The sequence below is a fragment of the Zonotrichia albicollis genome, chromosome 5, assembly GCF_047830755.1.
Source record: "Zonotrichia albicollis isolate bZonAlb1 chromosome 5, bZonAlb1.hap1, whole genome shotgun sequence".
NCBI lineage: Eukaryota > Metazoa > Chordata > Aves > Passeriformes > Passerellidae > Zonotrichia > Zonotrichia albicollis.
In genome coordinates, this window is record NC_133823.1 from 62,340,293 (window position 1) to 62,362,794 (window position 22,502).

The following is a 22,502-nucleotide window of genomic DNA, read 5'->3' on the forward strand; positions in this document are numbered from 1 at the left end:
TTTTTAGCAAACATTAAAAAACAAAAATAGAATACCACATAGTATTGCAGGCTGTCCTGAAAAAAAAAGTGAACATGATTTTGGATTCTTTTGCTAGTCTCAAGGAAGAGCATTCAGCAGAGTCAGTCAATACAACCAAAATGTGCATTTATAAAACTACAAAAAAACTTCCATGTCCACGACAGGAGGTGATTCAACTAGCTGTCTGGCAGTAAAGGTTGTTTACCAGGTTTTGGATTCCTAATTGGGTGCCTAGCTTACTAAGTAGCAGCTGGTCTTTAATTAGTTGAAAAATTATTATCACTAAAAGTTGCCATAAAAAGAAAGAGAACAATATAATTAAAGTGTTAGAATCCATATGGTGGGATATGTATCTTCACTTGTCAATAGCTGTTTTTCCTCTTTTCCACTCAGCACTAATAAGAAAAAACTGTTTATTTGCCAAAAAGTTCTCATTTTCTAATTTGAATTGAAAGTAACAGTGAATTGGAAGTGTGCTGAAATTCTGTACATAGTGTAATGTTTCTCTTTGCCTGTGAAGTTATCCAAGAAGCTATTTTCCACAGGGGTGAGCTAGGATTGATGAGTCACCCTTGCCAGCACACCTAATCATGGTAGGACATCATTATCTCGCCTTCATTCATTATTTATAAAGTAAAACTAGATGAAAACCTCTTTGCATGTAAGACTTAGCAAAACACAAATTTCATGCCTGTGATGTATTAAATATGACCATAGCCTGAATGCACATTACAACCTGCAGCTGGAAATTTGCACTATAATTGCCTCAAAATATTTTATACACCACTTTCTCTGGTGGTTTACAGACCTTCTCTGCACTTCAGGACTATATGCCTAATGCATGTGAAACGATGAGACTACACGTGAAGCAATAGGTGGTTACTATAAATAATGTCTAGGCATACTTTTGCCAAAATATTTTAAACATCTGTGCTATCAATTTTAATATTAGAGTATTACACTGTTTTTATACTTACTGTACTTACTGTTTTTGTCAAGGGGGAATGGAGTAGGATAATATTATTTAGTTTTGTAATAGCTGAATTGCCTCCAGTTCAAAACCTGGCAGAATCATCTTGTCCATTAACCATCCATTTTGTGGTGGAGAAATTAGGTAGTGGAGAAAGGTATTCCCTTGTAACAGTGGGGCAGTATTAAAGGAAAAAAAAATTATAAAAACAGAAAAAGAAAAAATACTAACTTTTAGTGTCCAGATTAGCTATGGAAAACAGATAAATTCTACATTGCTCATATTAGCAGTGGATGACCTCCACTTGTCTGCATCTGTTATTTAAATAAGAGCAGAGAAATCTAGGAAATAATCTTCTGCAGATCGCCAGTATTCCAAGTCCACATGATCTTTCTTGGCTGAAGGTAAGATCAGGACATTCAGCATAAAAGAAAGGAATTTTTTGAAAGCTTAAGTTTCCAAGTGACTCAATTATCCTGAACTATCTGTTGAGAAAATATGTTTTAAAATAGCCCTTCACCATAAAATAGATTCCTGGCAGTAACTACATTCAGTGGAAACTGCCTTTTGTAACTTTCCATAAGCCTTTCTTTGAGGTTATGAATTTGCAGACAAAGTAGAAAATATACATCAGATAAGCAGCACAGAGGAACATGCATCAGCTTCAGCCCTCCACTGTAATGCCTTCCAAAAGCCAAGTCATTATTTTTTCCCTGCTGAAGTGGTCTTTTCTGTCTAGATTGCTCCACATTCAGACCTCACTCACATTAGGTCACAGCAAGGCACCACAAGAGGTCAATGTGCTGTAAAGCAACTATAACAGTGTAAAAAAATTGTATCGACATTCCATCTTCAAATACTTATCTCCAGGTCTCCAAATTACACTGCAGGGATTAAGAAAATAGGTTTATCTAGGAATTCCATTCCATTTTTCCCTTGACCTGATTTTAATAGGATGCTAGTAATTTTCTGTAAGTGAAGATACAAATTGGTTGTTTTGTTGAACTTGAATTTAACACTTATATCTATTTTAAAAATGTGATTTCACTTTGGTACATGATGCTGATACTGGACTTCCATTTAGATTAAAGGTTTGATCTGTGCCAATTAAAATATTTGAAGAAAATAGCTTGAAAGTGCAAAGTTTTAGCAAATTACTTAAATTTTTTTCATTAAACTTTAAATAATTTATAATTTAATTTATAATTCAAAGACTACTGAAATAATGCTGTGTTCAACTACTGACTACTGATTAATTGTTCTTCTATAATACTTTAAGACAGGACTTAACACTCCTGGAGAATCGAGGAAAAAATTTTTACAATGTTTTGTAAACAATCACTGCTTTTTACAGACAGGGGAATTTGTGTGGGGGTTGTGGTGTTTCAGGTAATATATTTAGCTCCTCTCCACTACTGCATTAATGATGGTAAACCTTTTTATCTATCTCACTGTCACCCACAAATCAACAAAAATCTCTACGGCATGAAAAACATCAGTTGCATTCTTGACTCATTTTCTGGCAAAGAGCTTCAAGAAACTATAAAGCGAAGGCACTTGTCTCTCATCTCTGCACTGCTGTTTTAAAAAATCACTATTTTTTTGTGTTTGACACCCATAATGCTCCCACCAATGTTTTGGTAACTGAGGTGTGTGACCATTTCTCAGTCTGTGTAGAGCAGAGAGGTCCTAATTTAATCTGACACTAGAAATGCGTCAGTGGGACTGAAGGAAGCTCTCCCCCCATAATTCTAGGAAGCATGGGTAGGAGGAGCCTGAAGAAAGGGAAAAATGGAGCCAGAGTTGCAAAGGTCAAGTTGGCATTCCTGGACAACGCAATCCATTTGGCTTCAACAGCACACCTGCTATCAGCTTAACCAAAAGGCAACGACAGCAGCTTCAAAATATATTGAATATACACATGCATAGCAACTCACAGCAGCAGAATAGGCATTAGCATTAGAGAAAAAAAAGATGAACTGCAAAGAGAAGTGCATGGCTAAATATTTTCATTCAAAATGTACACGTACAAGCACAAAACTGTATGTGTCCCCAGTCTGCTAAACAACCATTTTCTTTAAGTTTATAGCAGATATTCAATAGTGGACTGCCATTTATTTACACTTGCAGACAGCTTTGTTGTAGTCAGGACCCCATAAGGTTTCCTCCAATTAAGCTGAATTCATACTTATTTAAGTTGTTTTCTACTTTAAAATTCATTTTTATTTGAATCTGTATGGAAAAATGTATCAAAATAAGACATCCTATCTGCCAGATTGTTGCATGGACCCAGATTCAACTTCATGTAATTTCCAGGGGCAGGTGATAAATGAAGAGATGAAAAAATAGAACTGGTACAGAATTCTGATGAGCAAGCCCTTTCTAACTTCAATCACAAAAAATGAAAACTCTATTTGATTTCCATGAAACAGACTGTATATTCTAAGCAGCAGCTGGAAAAGAGCTTATTAAAAATATAACCGTTAAAAGATGACACTTATGGTATCTATTTTCTGTGAGGGCTGAGACTCCCTGACCTGTCTCACTGAAAATTCTTTAAACTCACTAAAGCTTACAAGGGAAGCAGGATTAAATACAAAATAACAGCAGTAAAATAATAAAGTGAGAAAATCTTTATTTCTTTAATCACAGTTATCAAATACAATAATACTAAACCAGCATTCAGCACTGCAGAGTAGAGACTGGCACAAAAGATTATAAAAAATAAAAAGAAATTTTTGATTCTCTAATCTAAATTAAATCTCTGCCTAGTGAACCTGATATTTAGTTTGCTGAAAAATCAGCCCATACTTAAAATTGGAAAAATAAAAATTCCACTTTGTAGAGTCCCTCAATATAATGTGAACAAGCTATAAAACTTAATGCTTGCACTTCATAATTTCACTAGATATTACAAGTGTGGACAACTTTTCTCTTGGTAAGTAGTCACAAAGACCATCTGCAAGACATTTAGATATTAAGAACATAATCAGTTTTGAGATATATATTTGTAAAACAGTCTAATACATACCAGTTGAAAATCTTGCAATCTATTTTTCACTAAAATGGTTTAGTGTGGAAAAAGAAACAAAAAAAAACCCAAAAAGAACCTACTTGATCTCTTTTCTCTGTAGAATATTTTCATTGTTTTTGAGTTTTATGCTTCAATGACATGAGATGCCTGGTAGATTTTTCCCTCACAGCTTCAAGTTAATGCAAAGTTGTGAGATCCAGAGACCACAAGGGGCAAAAATAAGCAATCTATAATAGCTTGCTTACATTATTCAGCATGTGGTATATAAGCACACATTATTTACAAGATTCATTTTACATGCACATTAATTATGGAAAATTAGAGACACCAAGAGAGAGTCATTAAGTGTCAATTAGACACTAAGAACAAGAATGCTGGCAGTGCTAGTAATGAGAAACCTAGATTACTTCCAAAGGGAAGGCAGTTCATTAATATTTTGCTTCTCAACAGTTCAATTATACCATGTCTAATGTGCTGGACATTAGCCTTTGGGGGCCTGAATCAAATTGTAGATCAGAGTGAGACGATCTTACTTGTTTCTTGAAGATGCAGATGCAGCTTCCTGGGGAACTTTTACTGCTGTCAAACCAGCTGATCGATCACCTTACTCTGAACCCTCTTCAAGCAACAAACCTCCTTCACCTGTAAATGTTTAGGGCAACACCAAATAAACTGATGAGAAATACTTCTCTTCTACTGGAAAATGGTGCTCCACAACTTAAAATAAAGTGGAAACAAATATCAGGGAACACAAGAACAAGCATTTGGTCTTAGAAAGGAACATAAAAAGTGGCAACATGTCTCTTTCTTCAGTTGTGTAAAATGTCTTGTGTGCTGAATGGGGGAGGTGTCAGCCTTCATGGGAAAGCTTTCTCATGGTTCAGTTAATTATCCATTAAGCTGAGTTAACTGATTGTGAAACAAATTGAAAAATACTTTTAACATATAAATCCAGTTTGTTTCTAGATATCCATGGCAAAAAGGTTCTGACTCAGGGGAAAAAAAACCAGTTTCTAGTCTACATATTAGTTCAAAAGCTGTTACTGAAAGCAGATGGTGATGTGAACTCTAGCTTCTTCATAAATTACAGTTATTGTCTGAAAATGGAATATATAAATAGCAATGTTCATGAGACATTTTTTTACTCAGAATAAAGCCTATATAATTTTGCTTGCATTCAGAATTTTTACTCCTGTTGGTCTACTAGACATTTTATCATCTTGATAATAAAAATATAGTGAGAGAAAGTAAGTAATTTTTTCAATCCAAGTAGCAAATAAACTGGCCTTCTGTTTAAGACCTAATCATAAATACAGCTACATTCTTTCACTGTGCAATTTCTTTTCACAGTTCATTAATTGCAAAGAGATAACTTGAATGGTGAGTTTACAATTTTATAATAAGGTCCTGTAAGGCCATGAGGGAAGGATCCACTTTTATGTGTTCATCTCACTAATGACACATTAGGGAATAGCAAAGTGAATATCAAGGGCTAAAGCTGAAAACATTTATAAAAAGAGGCAGTATACACCATACTGTACTTTTGGAAGCAACAGACTTGTCTTTCATTTTACTACTTATTTTTCATCTCCGAACAGCTGAGAACAGGCCAGGATAAAGATTCTCTTTGTAATAACAAGGAGCATGAGCGCACCAGAAAAAAAATTAAAGGTTTTGAAAATGAAGGTGTTAGGGTGAAATAAGGTATATACAACAACATTTCTTATCTATTCATTGCTTTTGCTCCGTGCAATCAGGAAAAAAATGATTGCTGTACCTGCTTAAAAAGCCCAAACAAAAATTTGAAAGTAAAACTTGAATGCATAATGTTAGTTGATTTGTAAAATATCTTTGAATCACTTTTTAAGTAAAATGAAAGCTTTAGGATGAAAACCAAAGTGATGTAAGAGCGTCATCAAAAAAGGTTACCAACAGGTAACACATGGCATGATTTAACATTTTTGGGTTTGTTACACACCTTCTAACATAGCAGGTTATGTCTACCAGAGATCCAGTATCTGGCTGTATGACATGCGTGCTTTGCCAAAAACACCAAATCACATCAAACCTCCAATACCTGTGAGGATTTAAGGTAAACATTCAAAATGAGATTTCACCACTGTTATAGTTAATGAAAATCTGCACAAAAATCTGGACAAAACACTTTGTCCATTTAAAACATTGCTGCTCATTTCAGAATATATTGAAAAAAAAAAATTAGGTTAGTTCCACAAAAAGATAACTATCTATTTGGCTATAGACTTCATTAGTCTCCCTCAAGAAGTCCAGAGTGACAATAAACCCACAAACTATAAGAAAACTTACTTACTAATACGATATGCTTTTGATATGGCTCGGGAGTGCAAGTCTCAGGAAAATGTTTGAATTTTTTTCATAACTCACATTAAAAAAGATCAATAATCATCACAAGATATGCATTTATCCCAGAAATACTATTCAGAGAGAACTAAACAAGTTAATGCTGCTATGATATAGCTAGCATAAAAGAAAGCAAACCTTTATACAAGGTCATTTTAAAAAATTACCTCTAGTACCTTTTTTGTATCAAGATTTATGTTTTGAAAAATACACTTTCTAAATTAGACTTGGTTACTAATACTGAAAATTCATAGAAAGTTCAAGCTAGTGAGAAATTTTCTCTAAAATCTGGAAGGAAGAAAACAGTGAAAATGCATTTGCTTTTTATTGAGTAAACCCAGAAACTTTCTGAAAGCAATGGTTAGATTTATTGCTATTTTAGAGATGTTTCATATCTGGTTTTCTGTTATCTAGTTCTTAGAACAGATCCTATGCAAATATTTTGAAAACTCATTTACCTGACCAAACTGCACTATATGAAATCATGAAGTGACAAAAGGGAACCAATCCTACTGTCTTCACATTATGGACAAAGTGTACTCTTGTTCCACTCAGTGATTTAACCAAGACTCAAAGACACATACTCCTACATCAAAATTCTGTTATCTCTCACGAAACCTGATTTCCTCTTGTTTCTATAAGGATTCTCACATGAAAAATGTTCTACCTGTAACAGCCTGGGAAGACCGCAGAATTATATGCAGTTTAAAATATTTATCATCTAATGAGCTTTAACAGTCCCAATATGTAGGATGAATGAGTAAACAGTGGGAAAAAGAGGCAATCTGAAAGCAAATGTAAGTGCTGGACACAATAAACTAAAGGCTAATGGCTACAATCTCTTTGAAGAAATGAAATTTCAATCATGCTGTAATTTAAATAGATATATAAATCCAATATAGTCAAATACAAAGAAATTATTTGCTTTTAAATGAAACATATTTTAAACGTGGATGGGGAGAAAGCAATGTAATGAAACTCATACATAGAGTAAACCTCAACCTATTCTTAAACTGTCTGTAGTACTGGACAAACCAATGTTAATTAAATTCTGAAAGAAAACACTTTATGTAGCCAAAGGTATAACTTGCAAGAAACTATGTTATTACCAGGCACAAGCAATCATTATAGGATCATTAAGGAACTGAACTGAAATAATTTAAAAAGGCAAAGAGAGTACATTTACTGTAGTTTGCCTTCTGATTGGCTGAGGAATACAAATGTAGAAGATTTTCAGAGGCATTTATAGGAATGGGTCACAGAACTTTGAAATACCCATTAGCGAACATCTGAATCTCTCTCTCTCTCTCAGTTACTTCAGCGAAATCCATTTCTTTATGGTGGCACTGAGAACAGCTCTAACAGAACTTTAAAAAAAGGTTAAGGCAACCTTGACATGATGGTCTTGACCGTAAAGCACACACTATCTGCAAACAGAGGCAAAAAAGATATTCAGAGATGCCATGGGATCTAACCAGAGAGTTTGAACCATACATTAGACCAGAGTGGGAGTGTGAATATAAGATACCTTAAAGATTGGGATATTCCAGAGTCTAAGATGCAGAACAGGGTCTAGAGCAAAAATAGGCAGAGCTCAAGTAAGGTCAGGTAGACAAAGCAAAATTCTGAACTGCATGAAAGTACAGGTAAGCAGGAAGATACAGTTGTCTGTTTGGCCATTAACATCCACATCCTCCTTCCTCATCAGTACAACAGATCATAATGGATTTGTAGCAAAAAATGAATGGCAAAGCATAATAGGAATATTCTCAAAGAAATTTCACCAAAGACAATAACTAAACCATTAAGTTGCAGCAGTGGTAAGAACTAAAAAAAGAGAGCAGGATTGGTTTTCCCCCTAACTGAGTTGCAGATGGATCCCATTTTCAGCAGAGCCACAAGTAAAGCAGTGTAATCTCCAAACTGACTGTGAATCACTGGTAAAATTTTGCAAGGTTTTCTGCCTTTCTACATAGAACAGTCTAATCTTAAGAAACAGTGAGTTTGACAAATACATCATTTTTTAACAGCACAGAGAATCTCTCTAGCAATTCAGAAGCAGGAATACTGTATTGGAGAATCCTTACTCTTCCCAGGCAATCTTGCCACATCTTCCTCAGTTTTGCAAGATAGTACATATTCTTGCAAACAATTCCTCTTGGAATACACTCAATCCATCTATCAGGGTAGTCTGTTTCTATACAGTTCAGCCCCAATGTAACTTACTGAATACAAAAATTTCTCTTAAGTAGCCCAAATCAAAATATTTTAGAGCATTCTATGCTCCAAATGGGGACTTTGTTTGTTTGTTTGTTTCCATTTGGACTCCAGCAGAACTGAAGCTGTTCTAGTTCAAATTCAAGTAAAGTCTGATAGCTGATTCTCCCAATGAAACAGACTTCACTGGAAAGCAGGATATAAAAATCAGAGAGGTGACATAACAGGGTAGCCTATAACAAAGTGTCATAGCCAGTGAGAGATGCACCTCTTATTTCCTTACTCCTACAGGTACCAACCCCATCCCCAGCAGAGCATGTAAATTTTTTCTTAGACTTCTTAATCTGGAATTTGAACTGTGGAGAGGGTGGAAACCTGGCAGCACTCATAGGAACACAAACTGTGTCAGCACTGCATCAGGGGAGAAAAAAAATCATTGCAGTGAGATAAAATTCCTGTAACTTTTACTCTCAGACAAACCCTGTATCTCCAGAGCAGTCTAAAACTACCCCAATACATGACAGCAAGAGGCACCTCAGGGGTGCCTCTGGCAGACAGAGCTGGAGGCATCCTAACAACTCGCCTTAGGCAGAACAGCCCAGAGCTCTTCCCAAGGAAGAAACAAAAATCAATGATATGGCCAAGCCTTCCCCATTAACTGAAGAAATCTTTGGGGATATCCTTTCCCCACTGGACAGATTCTCGGATAACATTTGCAAAACCTTTTAATGCAAAAATTGCATCTCAACCCCAGTAACACAGCAAAGCATGAATACACTCTGTAGATCCCAGCTGGTGAAACTGATCCCACACTGAGGCAGTCTCTGCTGAGGCACAAAACCTATTAGTCAAACTGCTCTTTTGAACTGGCATCCCAAAATAGTACCTCAGAAAGAGATCTGTTTTGAAGAAAAACTCTAAAATAGCAGACAATATCCAGCTCAGTAAAGAAAAAGAAAATGAAGAATCTAGCTCATATTTCTTGTTGGGTTTTCACTTGCTTCCCTCACCCATCCTAATAAATGTGAAAAAACACACACACAGAACACAGCCATTACGTTAACAACAAAAACAATGGCTACATGTCAACTTTGCACCCACCTATCATGATTATAGAAGTTTAACAAGGCAATGATGAACCTGAGATTTACTAAGATTTATTAAGATATTAATCTTAGTCTTCTAACTGTTATAGGCTCATACATAAAATACCAGTCTCCCATTTAACTTCATTTTGCAGATGGAAAAGTAAGCTCTTACCACATTATTCAAGAGCTTTCATATGGGCAGACACAGATTATTTTTTTAAACATTCTTACTGCTTTTTTTTTCTGAAAAAATAGATCACCTAGTTCTGAGAAATAGCATTTATTCAATTACAATTCTCTGAAAATTACACTTTACCAGTTCTAAACATGGCACAGGAACAACAAAAATTAGCAGCCACTAAGATATTGCAACAAAGCACATTTATTCTGCAGGTCTTAGATCAGTCTGAAATGTGTAGTGCAACAATAATGCGCTGGATGTTTTGTTCAACACTTTGATACTTGTTTAAAATAATTAATTTAAAATTTAATTTCGACTTCCCCAAATAATCTTTACTTGTAACATTGTCATCATTCAGTGTGCCTCTGTGAATGTGCATAAATGTGTTTGTGTATGAATACATATGATGCCAAATTTAAACACATTTTATTTAACATCTTCCTGATTTTTATAGCCTGTTAGCAGCAGTTATACAGATATTTTACCTGTGACGTGGTTTTGAAATAGAACAAATGCTTCTGTAGTCCTTAGATCCAATAAAAATACACAAGCCATTTTCTTTGTGGATATATTCACTCCAATGCACAAACCCTTCCACTGCCCCATTTATCCCATTAGTCTAGTGGCTTAAATGATGCATGAAGCATCATTTCAGCAGTGAAGTGAATGTCATCCTTAAGGTCCCAATAAAAAGATGAACAATATAAGAACCATAACTCAATACTGAGAAATACCTGCAAATAAAAGTACAACTGTAAATAGCACATTCAAGTCCAACCTGACAGAAAATAAAGCAATTTCTCCTGCTGACATTAGTCCGCAGTTCAAATCAGCATTTAAGAATGTGTTTATTAACATTAAACACCAGCTTTAATCAATAAAATTTGAGTTCAGGCTGATATGCTTATTTGAGGCAGAGCCTCAATGATTAGAAAAGGTTCAATTACAAAGTGAAGGTAGCAAAACAGTCAAGAGTGCACTGGGAAAATTAAAATCTACAGACTTGTTTCAGTTTTAACAACCGGTCAAATAAGGTAGGTGCAAAGTCTGAAAGACTAGACTTGCTTTGTCAGTGCTACATTCTAGAGTAATAAATACTACTATAAAATATTTGAGTTTGATCTCATTTTCTCTGTGCTTCCTAGCAGAGTTGCCAGATACATTATTTGAGTCACTTTTATAATTTCTTCAATCAAACAAATTATTTTTCCAATTAAGCTGCTCAATGTAATCAGGAATAGAAGTAAATGATGTGAGAAATGTTAGGGCACCTGTGACTACCAAAAATAGAAGAGGGAGTAAATGAGCATACTGCTTCTGTGCTTTCTCTCTCCTACTCTAAGAGATCTGGCCAATTCCAATCAAACACTAAAGGCATCAGTAAGTTCTTAAAAGGCTGGTGAAAACCTGTGGCAGTCTGACTAGTCAGACAACAAAAGGGACAGCAGCAAAAACAAGCAGAAGCCCTTATTAATGGCTCCTTTGAAGCAAAGTGACTTGTGAGCTCATGAGAGTCATTCCTGCTGCTTAACCAGACAGCATCTCCAACACCTGAAACAGCCTCAGCACAGCAGTGCCTTCTGCCCCTCCAGGTGCCATGGAATAAAGTCAGACCACCAGTCCCAAAGGATAAGTGAAGATAAAATCTACAAAACAAAATAATTTCATTCCTTGAATAGGTTTCGTTTTGAAAAGCAATGCTGAATTTTATATTTAAGGAACTCTGGGGCTAAAATTGAAAGTAGCTGTAGTGCGCTACATGACTATCTTCAGGGACTGCTACCTACATACTCAGAAGGCAGCAAGGGAAGCTGTTCTCTCAACCCTGGGACCAGCCCTCGAACTCAGAAGAGCAGTGGTAAAGCTGTAGGGCAAGCATTTGCTAGTCCCTGCAAAAAGAATATTATTACCTTTGTCCTTACAGTAAAGAGAGGGGTAATTTGCTTCTTCTGTTTAGGATTTGGCCCTCCTTAACACTTGGTGTGTTGGTACTGTTCTGATTTGTTTTTGTGGGCACCATTTTTTCTTAAAGGAATTAACATCTCATTTAAATACTAAATATTTATGGGAGGTCAGCAACTTTGTTAGCACCAAGCAAGCTCTATCCAAAGAGCAATAGAATAGCCTGCCTTTGTTACCCTGAGCTGAGCAAGGCCTGTTTAGAAAAGTACTTCAGCCCACTGAGATAGTGCAATTCTTCCAATTCACGTACCCATTATAAGTTGCTTGGAAAACGTTTTTTTGTCCTCCTTATTAGTCTCATTACTTAGATGTAAAAATCAGATGTACACCCTAGAGACATATTCAAAATACAAAAATTAATAGATTGTGTCATCTACTACATTTCTCTCTCTTTTGATTTCTTCACATGAGGCCTTGCCAGAGGACAATTCTGTGAAAGCAAATACTAATTTTCTCCTTAAAAACAAAACCACAAATTAAGAAAATCAAACCAAAAAAAAACCAACAAAAAAATTAATTTAAAATCAGAGTTACTAATTGTAGAGTGTTAGACAATTAAAAATATTGCAGGCCAATTCATAGCATGAATTTCAGAACATATCTTGTCTTTTTAAATATCTCCCCAATATTTACAACGTGGTACAGAGTATAAACAGCAAAAGCTTTTGGCAGTCCTTAGAATCCTTGTATCAAACAAAATCTGAAACAAATAACAACAAAATAGACCAAAATCTGGTGTCTTTGCACTGCACAGAAAAACTTCCAAACTTCAGGAGTTTTACATAATCAGTTCTCCCAGTTCAGTCGTCAATTATAACATGGGGTATACACATATATAAAATCAATAGCTGCATATAAACAAATTATATTTCCTTATTTCCTCTGCACTGTACAAACTAGACACATCAAAGCAGGCTATTTTGAACAGAAAATACACAAATATGTATATATACATGTATAACACAAGAATATACATATAAGTATTACACTTCGGGCTCAGGAAATCAGCTGGAGGCTTCATGAAGTGCTCTGTTCTTCTGCAGCACTGTATTTAGTTCTTGAATCACATCTGATGGCAATTTACTATCTAGTTCCAAAGTAGCTTTGTTTGGTTTTTTTTTATTTTTCCTCAATGTCTTATGTGGTATTTGGTGTAATTCAGTCATCCCTGAGCCTGCATCATCCACAGAAATCAAGTTTCGATGTGTTTTAGCATGATTTCGCCCTTTCTCCTCTTTTCTTTCCAAACACTGTGCCACAATAGATGCTTTTTCTTTCAAGTTTTGTCTTTCTTCCAGAAATTCATTATCATGATGTTCACCAAATCTTGATTTTCCAGCTTGTAGTTCTATATTCTTACCAAACAAAGAGAAATAAGTTCATTCACATCATATTAAAAAATGTTTAGATTGCAATTTTTGCTCATTAGCTTCACATAAGTTTTAAAGAAAAAAAATTCATTTTACCCAAGAGCTGAGACAGCAAAGTTAGTTTTAAATTACCACAATTGTCATATTATTATTTAGTAATCATTTTTAGTGAGCAAATTCTCAATTAGCTATACTTCTGAAATTTACATAAATCATGCACCATGCCAATAAGGACATGAAGATTTATTTTCATATAATCACAATTTGATTTTTCATTCTACCACAGTAGACTAAGTTTTAGCATTTTATAGCAGATCCCTACACTCTTAAAGACCTAGACTTGTTTGGTGGAATTAATACAACTGTGTATATTACAGTTCTAATAATATAATGACTGAGCATCACCAATATACAAGAGATAGTTTTCAACAATCAAATAAAAACTTTCAGCAGCTGTTAAATACTAACTGATATGTTATAAAGACTGGCTTCTTTTTCAATTGACATTGGTGGGCTGTTTTCAAGTTCTTAAGCTGTAGAAAATTAAACCAGATGCTGCATCTAAATTTGCTTTATTGTATTCTGGCTACTCAGGTGGTGCAGCAGTAGGTAGAACATTTCTTTTCTGAAAAACCCGGGTAGTTCTAAAGGAAAATTAGGTCCTGGAATACTTTTTTTCATGTGTGCATCATTCTTGACAACCAGAACGTGAAGAAAGCTGAGAGAGACTTTGGGTCTTTGTGTATTTCCTGTGTGGAACTTGTTCAGTTTGACTGCATTTTTTATTCATTTGGAGTTATTCATCCACAGCATATGAGCAACTTGTTCTTTGGAATCTTAATACCTCCTAAATGTTAAAACAAACATTAAAAACTACTCAAACACTAGGGAGAAGCTAGTTTAGATACACAGAATTTAGAATGGTTTGGGCCTTTCTTGTATGACCTATTCTAAGTCAGTATGCTATCTGATCGTGCTTGAAAGAAAAGGTTTTTCCTCATTCCTCAGCCTTTTGTATTTTGAAATAAAATCAAATACTTACTGCACATACACAGTAATATATTTCTATTTCAATTAAATAACTTTATATGAGAAATATGCATATTTCAAATGCACTGTCCACATGTGCAACAAGAGGTATAGAAATAACCAAAATGTTTTGGTTCTGTTTGTTATTAGGATTCCTTTCAAACCTGGTATTACACATTTGTCTTCCTAACCCTCAATAAAACTGCTTCCAATGATGAGGAAAAATCAGTCATTCAATATAGACATTTTAGTAAAAAATATTAATATTTAACTCAGTTTCTGGGTATCTTTGAGCTTATAGTGGTTTGGGTTTTTCTCCCTCTCAGTCATCTTTCTCTCTCAGATATCACTTTTTTCACTGTTTGGAAAACTGTCAGTCTCTTTTCCTGCCTGTATAAATTGATGACATTTCTACTACAAGTTTACACATTGATCTGTAAATAGACTTCCATTTTCCATAAACCAGCATATTTCAGAAAATGCTTGTTCATGATATTACTTTCTAATGCTTTAAAACTGAGATATTCTTGGAAGAGTACTCAAATTCATGGAAAGACTGAAGGCATGGTCTCCCAATGGTACATTTTTTTGAACTGACTCCACTGGGGTCAAATATTTCTTCTTAATAAACCGTATCATATATATACTTTCTACCACTATTCTACTGTTCATTCCAGTTTTAGCCTTCCATGTAAAAAAGCATTAGTTTTTATTTTTCATTATGCATTGTGTTAACCTGATTACTTTCATCAAACAGGTTTGAAAATACAAGCATCAGAAAGAACTTATTAAAGATTGCAAAAATACTTTCTGAGAGAAGGTTAAAAACGACAAATTTATAAAAAAATTTATAAACAAATAACAAAATACTTATATTCACATGGCTTTACACTCTTGTAGTTAGGCAGAGCAGAAATTCTTTCTGGAAGAAAGTGTAACACAAGATGGAGTTGTCTTTTACATAAAGCACTCTGCCTCCCTTTTGCTTTTGGCTTACTATGGAAATAGCCAACTTTACCATTCTGTACCTGAACCACCATCTCTGTTAGTGGTGATAACACATCCCATATTAGCCTCTCCTTTCAAAATGTTCTAAAATGTGCAAGAAATGATAGTACTGCAGTCAAAGGACCAAGGTGTTTTCTCAACAGTTATTCACTGCTGCAGTCAGGCTAGTTACCACTACTATTCCCAAGCAGAACAGTGCCTCCACTGCTTCATCTCAAGTTCTCCCCACAGGCATCAGTATCTCTATGTGGATACCAGAAAAGTAATGTCTAATTAATATGATAAGGTTCAGATACATCACTAGTGCATGTAATGTAGTAACAAAGCTCACTCTATTCAAAGAGTTGTAACTAAAGCTTCTCATTCTTCTTTGAGAATAATAATAGTATAACTTAAATGTATCAACATTAGTTCCATCTGAGCTTTTCCATTATATTCACAGAGCAGATAACTAAAACCACGCAGTTGTTTTAGACAGAGGAAAAAAAATTATAAAACCCATATTGCAATAAAATGCATAATATTTCCAGCTAAAAGTCTTATTTACTCCTAATGAACAATCTCTACTCACAAAAAAAAAAAAAAAAAACAAGCACAAATAAAAGTCCATTATGATTTACTGAACAGCCAGAGAGGTTATGCAACTTGAGACTACAATAGCTTTTTTACATTGCATAGTCCTAAATGTTCCTTTAATGACAAAATATTGGAAGAGGCATTGGTAATAACAACATCTGCATTCTATATTTATCCAGCTCCAGGGAGTTCAATATTACTGGACTACTTATTACAGCATTGTGGTTAAAAGTTCTACATCAAGTTTAAATCCCACTTACCTCTGTATTCCCTCTGAGTTTACAAGTGTTCTTCTCCTGATGAATGGGAATTAGTGGTAAGCCTCTGATCTTTGGACTTTTAGTTATGGATTGTTTTCTTGCTTTCCCAGCAGGTGGCCATATATCTGCATGCTGAATAAAAAAATTATTCCTTATTTTCCATGTACAATTTCATAAATACAAAAGATTCTTTAGTATGCAAAAGTCCCTTGGGAAAAGCTATATACTGCACAATACCATGCCCTCCTATTGTGGGAGAAAGGGAAAAACACTATGATGCTTAATACTATGTTAATTTTTCATAAGCGCTGCACAATGTTGAGTGAAAAGAACCAAAATGTCTCTGTATAATTGTCATGTATCAAACATCCTCCTTCCTAAATATCATTCTCATTATCCTCAAAAAATAGAAAATATCATCAAACACGACATACATTTTGACTTGTTTCACAATTTCAAAATTTCACAGAAGCACACTTTCATGAGTCCCAACAAAAGTTTCAGAAATAAGATAAAATTACCTCAATGTGCAAGCGTTTAAAAATGTGTTTCTTGTTGAGGTTCAAGACCAAAGCGCAGGGTACAACACTTGGGCCACAACAAGCCCAGGCAGTGCTACAGGCTGGGGCAGAGTGGCTGGAAAAGGACCTGGGACTGCTGATCCACAGCTGCTGGAAATAAGCCGGCTGTGCCCAGGTGGCCAAGGAGGCCAATGGCATCCGGGCCTGTGTCAGCAACAGTGCAGGCAGCAGGAGCAGGGCAGGGATTGTCCCCCTGTACGCGGCACTGGGGAGGCCACACCTCAAATCCTGTGTCCAGTTCTGATTGCAAGAAAGACACAGAGGGGCTGGAGCATGTCCAGAGAAGGGACAGAGAGCTGGGGAAGGGTCTGGAGCACAAGGCTTGTGGGGAGCAGCTGAGGGAGCTGGGGGTGCTCAGCTGGAGAAAAGGAGGCTCAGGGGGAACGCACCGGTCTCTGCAATTGCCTGAAAGGAGGCTGGAGCCAGGTGGGGATGGGCTTCTTCTCCCACGCAACCAGCGACAGGGTGAGAGGAAACAGCCTCAAACTGCACCAGGGGAGGTTTATATTGGATATTGGGAAGAGTTTCTTCCCAAAAAGGTGATTAGACATTGGAATGTCACCAGTCAGCATGCCTGGAGATGTTTAAAGAAAACACTATGCGTGTCACTCAGTGCCATGGTCTGGTTGACAAGCTGGTGTTAGGTCATAGCTTTGACTCAATAATCTCAAAGGTCTTTTCCAAACTAATTGATTCTGTGATTCTGTGAAAATTTGTATTAATAATTTAGAGAAAATAATTGCTTAACATATGATAACAACATGTGTTATCCAAAACACAATCTACAAATAGGCAGATCTGGTTTCAACAGTAGTCTTTGCTTTAGCTCAACTGAAATAGGTCAGTTTTGGGGAAAAATGTGAAGTTTCACTCTGAGTGAAAAACTAGACTGGGAAGAGAAGGAAAGTAAAAAACCATATATTACTGAACATTTCAAATTTTAGCACATGAGCTCACATTCCTCAAGTAATGCTAATAAAAACCATAAAGACAGATTTGAGGATAAGGTATTTCAAGATGATTTTACTGAAAAAATCATCAACATGAGATTCTGTGAACCAAAGAGAATAACCAAGGCCTACAGCTAAATCAGCAAAACTTCGAAGGAAACTGGCAAGCCAGGACTGCAAATCCATGAAGCAAGTCTCTTGAAGATCATATTTAAAAAAACAGCAGAGATCTATGAAGAGCTATGATCATACTTGCACATGGTCGGCAAGTAAAAAGAGGACTACCAATAAAACCCATCAGAATCAGTGATTACTGACTCATGATGGCTGACTAGAAATTGAAAGTCTTGCCCCAAATTTAGAAAAAGTATTTTATAGACTCATATCTAGATGGAGTAAAAAATTCTCACACATGGTGTGACTAGAGTGATGTAAAAGTCTGTGATGAGTTCTCTCCATTAAGAACATTTTCTTTCAATGAAATGAGAAATTATTATCTAAAAGAGCAGCTCTCGCCAACCAAAACAGTTTATTGTGGATCAAGATAAAACAAACACAATCCAGAAAGTGATGGAGAAACTTTAATCAGCTTCTGAAGAAAACTATCTGCCTTAAATCCCAGCAAGCCTAAGGAAACCATCACTGTCAGCTAAGCAGCCTGATTTCCCTTTTGTGCCTGTAACATTTCTTAAAATAGAACTGAGAAAGTATATCAGAAATACTAGCAACGTATTAGGCCACATAAAAAATGTATTTATTCATAGCTTTGACCCCTCTGTTCAACTGCACCTCATGGTAGTATAATGTGCCTCCAGCTGATCAAAGACAAGGAAACTGGAAGTTAACTATTGTGTCCATCTTCATACAAATTAATTACTTCCAACTGAATGCTATGCATGCTCTTAAGAGATTTTGTACAGAACTATTATAGAATTCAAGAATCTTGCTTTTCAGGATGGTTTTGCATAGAACTGAAAGAAACATTGGTCCTACTTCAAACACTTAGTATGTACCAGTTTGAAATGGAAGATTAATAACCGCTGGGTTAACTTGATGGCCTGTATCAAAGTACTCTTGTACCTAGATTACAGCAGTACATACACTTTGCTATTCATATACTCTGCACTATTTATACTACAGGAACAAACATTATCAGACACCAGGAAAAAAACAGTAATAGTGCTGTTATCTCACTGATATTAATTACTAATAAAACTTGAGTCTGCTCAAGCACTGAGGAATGCAGTAATATTGGTTTATGTCCCTCTTAATCGCACAAAATCATTAGATGTCAATGTCTTAACACTTCAAAACCAATTTTACAGTATTTTTCAATTTCTAGTCTAAGTTATTCCACTCACAAAGATGTGATGCCTGCAGTTTCTCTAACATGTATGTTCAAATACCATGACAACATATACAGTAAAAAAAACAAGCTGACTTCCCTAAAGATGGTCTCAACTTGAAAATTCTAACTAGAAATAATCTCAGTTGACATTTACAGTTTTCTGGTTTAGAAATGGGATAATGTGGTAATAATTGTCTGCTGCTGTATGATACAAGACTTTTTAGAGAACTTACAGCAAATTTTACCAATATGAGGCATTGCATTCTTAAGGAAATTTTCTCTGTAATGAAGTAGTAGATTGCAGTAAGAACAATATACTAAATCTGCATCTGCATCATTAGCACATAATTTCTCATGTAGTCTATAGACTGACAACTTTACTGATGTCCAGAACACTTGTAAAAAAAACCCCAAGAATTTTCACAAAAAATCAATCCAAACCAAAAAACCCTTTCAATGTAGTACTGCTAATTCATTGCACTGTTCATTCATTATAATAAAGTTTTTAAATTAACATTATGAATTCATAGCATGTTTTTAAATGTACATTAAGTGATTTTATCTTCTTTTCTGTTAGGAAAATTTATCCTGGACAGTGAGCAATGGCTCCCATTTTTTTATCCATATTGTCAAAGGAACATTGTACATCTGCCTGAGCAGAATTGTAAGACTGTCCTTCATTGTGATTTTATGTCAAAAGGACTTCAACAGTTACCAACCTTGCATGAGTTACTTCAAAGTTTCCTATATCAATAACCTCTGAGCCTATTTGCTGTGACACTGCTCATGTTATGCCCATGAGATGTATGCCAGCTGTTTCCATAGAAACAACAACTGTCATTTCAGTTAAGAGAGCTGAATAAGACAAGAATTTGTAAGTGTTACTTTCAAGGCATGCATTATACTTCTAGCACTACTATCTATGAAAGTCAGATTCTGTTTTAGGAAGTCACTAAGTCTGTATTTCAACAGTCTTGTGCTCAGCCTATTTTATGCAACACAAAGCTCCCAGGTAATCATAAATCTAGCAATGTTTATGCACAGTGATATCCTGCAAAGCTCCTTGAACATCATGGGAAAAAGAAAAATCTGACACAGACAAAATCCTGTTAAAACCTTAAACTATGTTCCACTCTCCTATCAGGGTAAATTCTTCCCATCTCGCTTACTTCCACTTCCGCAATGCAAACATTAAAGTCCATTTCCAAGGATGTGTTGTATGCCACTCAAACATACACCTTTCTTACAATCTCATATCAAGCAGAAGAGTACTTAATTCAGGATAAAACCTACCCAACACAATGAATTGTCAGTGTTAACAAAACAAACTTGGATACCAGAGAAAAAAAGCCATATTAGCACAGCTCTTCAACTGGGCTAGTTCACACCACTATGCTTTTAAGCATTACACCCCTCTTTCATCACTACTTTAGCAGCGTCCAAACTAGTGAGCAGAGAAATAGCACTTAGGTATTGTGGCACACAGACACACCCTTTATGTCAGTGGCCAAAATTTCACCCACAAGAGCTTTCTGGAAAAAAAATAATTGTCCTTCTTTACGAAGCTTCTCTGCAACACAGTAGGGTGGAATGGAGAGATGATGTCAGAATCTAATGTTATTACTCTCAGAGCACTCATAGTCTTCATGGACTAAGACACATCTTTTGGCACTTTAATTACATGAAGTATTCCAGAAACTTTGACACTGAACCTTATATATAATACATACATATTTAATGGAATTTTTATAACAGCAGAATAAGTTACATTTTCTGATCAGATTACTACCTGTGCCATAAAAATGCTGATCATCCACTCCATCTGCACATCTTGTCCATCACAACATATATACCTAGAACACAATACACAATTAATATTAAAAGCAATGGAGATGCCAGTTACAGTTATACATATTAAAGAACAGGCTTCAAAACTACATCAAATACTACTTAAATTCATTCATGCTATCTATATTTATTATTAACACTCCCAGAAAAAATAGGCATATATAAATACTTCAAATTATCACTTTATCTACTTTGATGACAATGCCTGTGCTTCATTTTAAGCATGTGCACAGGATTAAAATCTCTCATTCTAACTTTATCACTATTGTTTGCTCTCTGGTCACAGAAGGAAGTCAGACGTTTAAACCCAAAACATGAACCAAACATACCGACTAAGAAAGTTTCTTCACTTAAAAAAAAAAACAAAAATTGACATGAAAGCAAAATAATGCCCATTAGTTTCAAATACTCTTATTTTGCAATTCAATATTTCAACAAATATTAGACAGAGAAATTAAACCCAGTGTGCGTTTCATGTTTACCTACCACTGGTGTTTTTCAGAAAATACTGCAAGTCCCCAGCTGAAAGAAAGAAGATTTTCAAAAGTTACTTCCATAAACAGGGACATATTCCTCAAACAGCAGAGATTAATTACCTTTATACAGTCCTCTTAATTAAAAAAAAAAAAAAAAAAAAAGTTGCGAAGTCTAAATGTGTACTGCAAATCCAGAATAAAGTTGTGGGTTTGAGGATGGATTTTGCTAATTTTCTTACAACTGATTCACAGTTAATGACCTTTCTGTTTTAGACAAAGGGTTATAGTAAAACACTCCAGATGACAGCTGACTAGTTGCCACATTTTTTGCTGTGGCTGTGCTTTTTAAAAGGAGCTGGAAATAAAACTGTCAGGTAAAGAGTCCACTACAGGGTAGAAGTCACAGAGAGAAAAGAGCTATGCTTGTACAGTAAACAAAAGGAATCACATGATTTTATAGGGATTTAATAATTACTAGGAAAATGAAAAGGGACTGGGTGCACAATGAAGCCTCTGAGGTGAAACAAACAGACACTTCTGGAGATCCAGAAGAGATTAGGTAAACTCTTCTTTTGAAAGCAGACTAAAAATAAACTTCAAGGTAAAAAAATCCTGCGAAGACACATTTACATAATCTTTTTACTCCTATTTTGGACTAATCTCCTACTCATTCTGCACTTGAATTAAAAAAAAAAACATGCTAAAAAAACCACAAACCTATCAACGATTTCTGTAACATGGCTAAGCTTTGAAATTCACAGACTTTTTTGGGGTGTTTTCATTTGCCAACTGTAAAGGAAAAGTTCAAGCAGATCTGTTTAAAGGCAACAGTCAACATAGACTCCCTCCGGGATAAGATCCTATGTGCATTGTCTCAGTATCTCAAAGCTTTGACCGAACAAGAACTGGAAACATCTGAGAAAAACAGGTGTTATTTCCCAATGCTCTTTTCCTGAGAGATAGTCACTGATGTTTGTAAAGGGCACTGTAGTCTTCAGCTAGCAGAAACATCAAAATAACAAAGATCCTGAAAAAGGAAAATCCTCTGCTGAACAGGAACTGCCAGTAAGGGCCATGACTAACTGGTTTTCTCTTCTCTCTTTTTACTTGGTGCAAGGAAAGTGTGTCCACCAATGACATGCAGGACACATAGCACAAAACTAAGTGAGCCAGGAGCAACCATATCCACAAGAGATAACAAATG

At 35.4% G+C, this 22,502-nt stretch overlaps 1 protein-coding gene across 1 annotated transcript in view; it reads right to left on the reverse strand.

Moving 5' to 3' along the window:
- Positions 1-3,699: 3,699 nt before the first annotated feature.
- The window catches only part of ARAP2 (ArfGAP with RhoGAP domain, ankyrin repeat and PH domain 2), a 124,606-nt gene continuing 105,803 nt past the window's right edge, over positions 3,700-22,502 (reverse strand). The window contains exons 31-34 of the mRNA XM_074541838.1: positions 21,309-21,344; positions 20,764-20,827; positions 16,096-16,227; positions 3,700-13,207 (exon numbers count right to left, since the gene is read on the reverse strand). Coding sequence (XP_074397939.1) covers positions 12,857-13,207; positions 16,096-16,227; positions 20,764-20,827; positions 21,309-21,344 — 583 coding nt within the window. The 3' untranslated portion in view covers positions 3,700-12,856. The remainder of the gene's footprint in view (positions 13,208-16,095; positions 16,228-20,763; positions 20,828-21,308; positions 21,345-22,502) is intronic.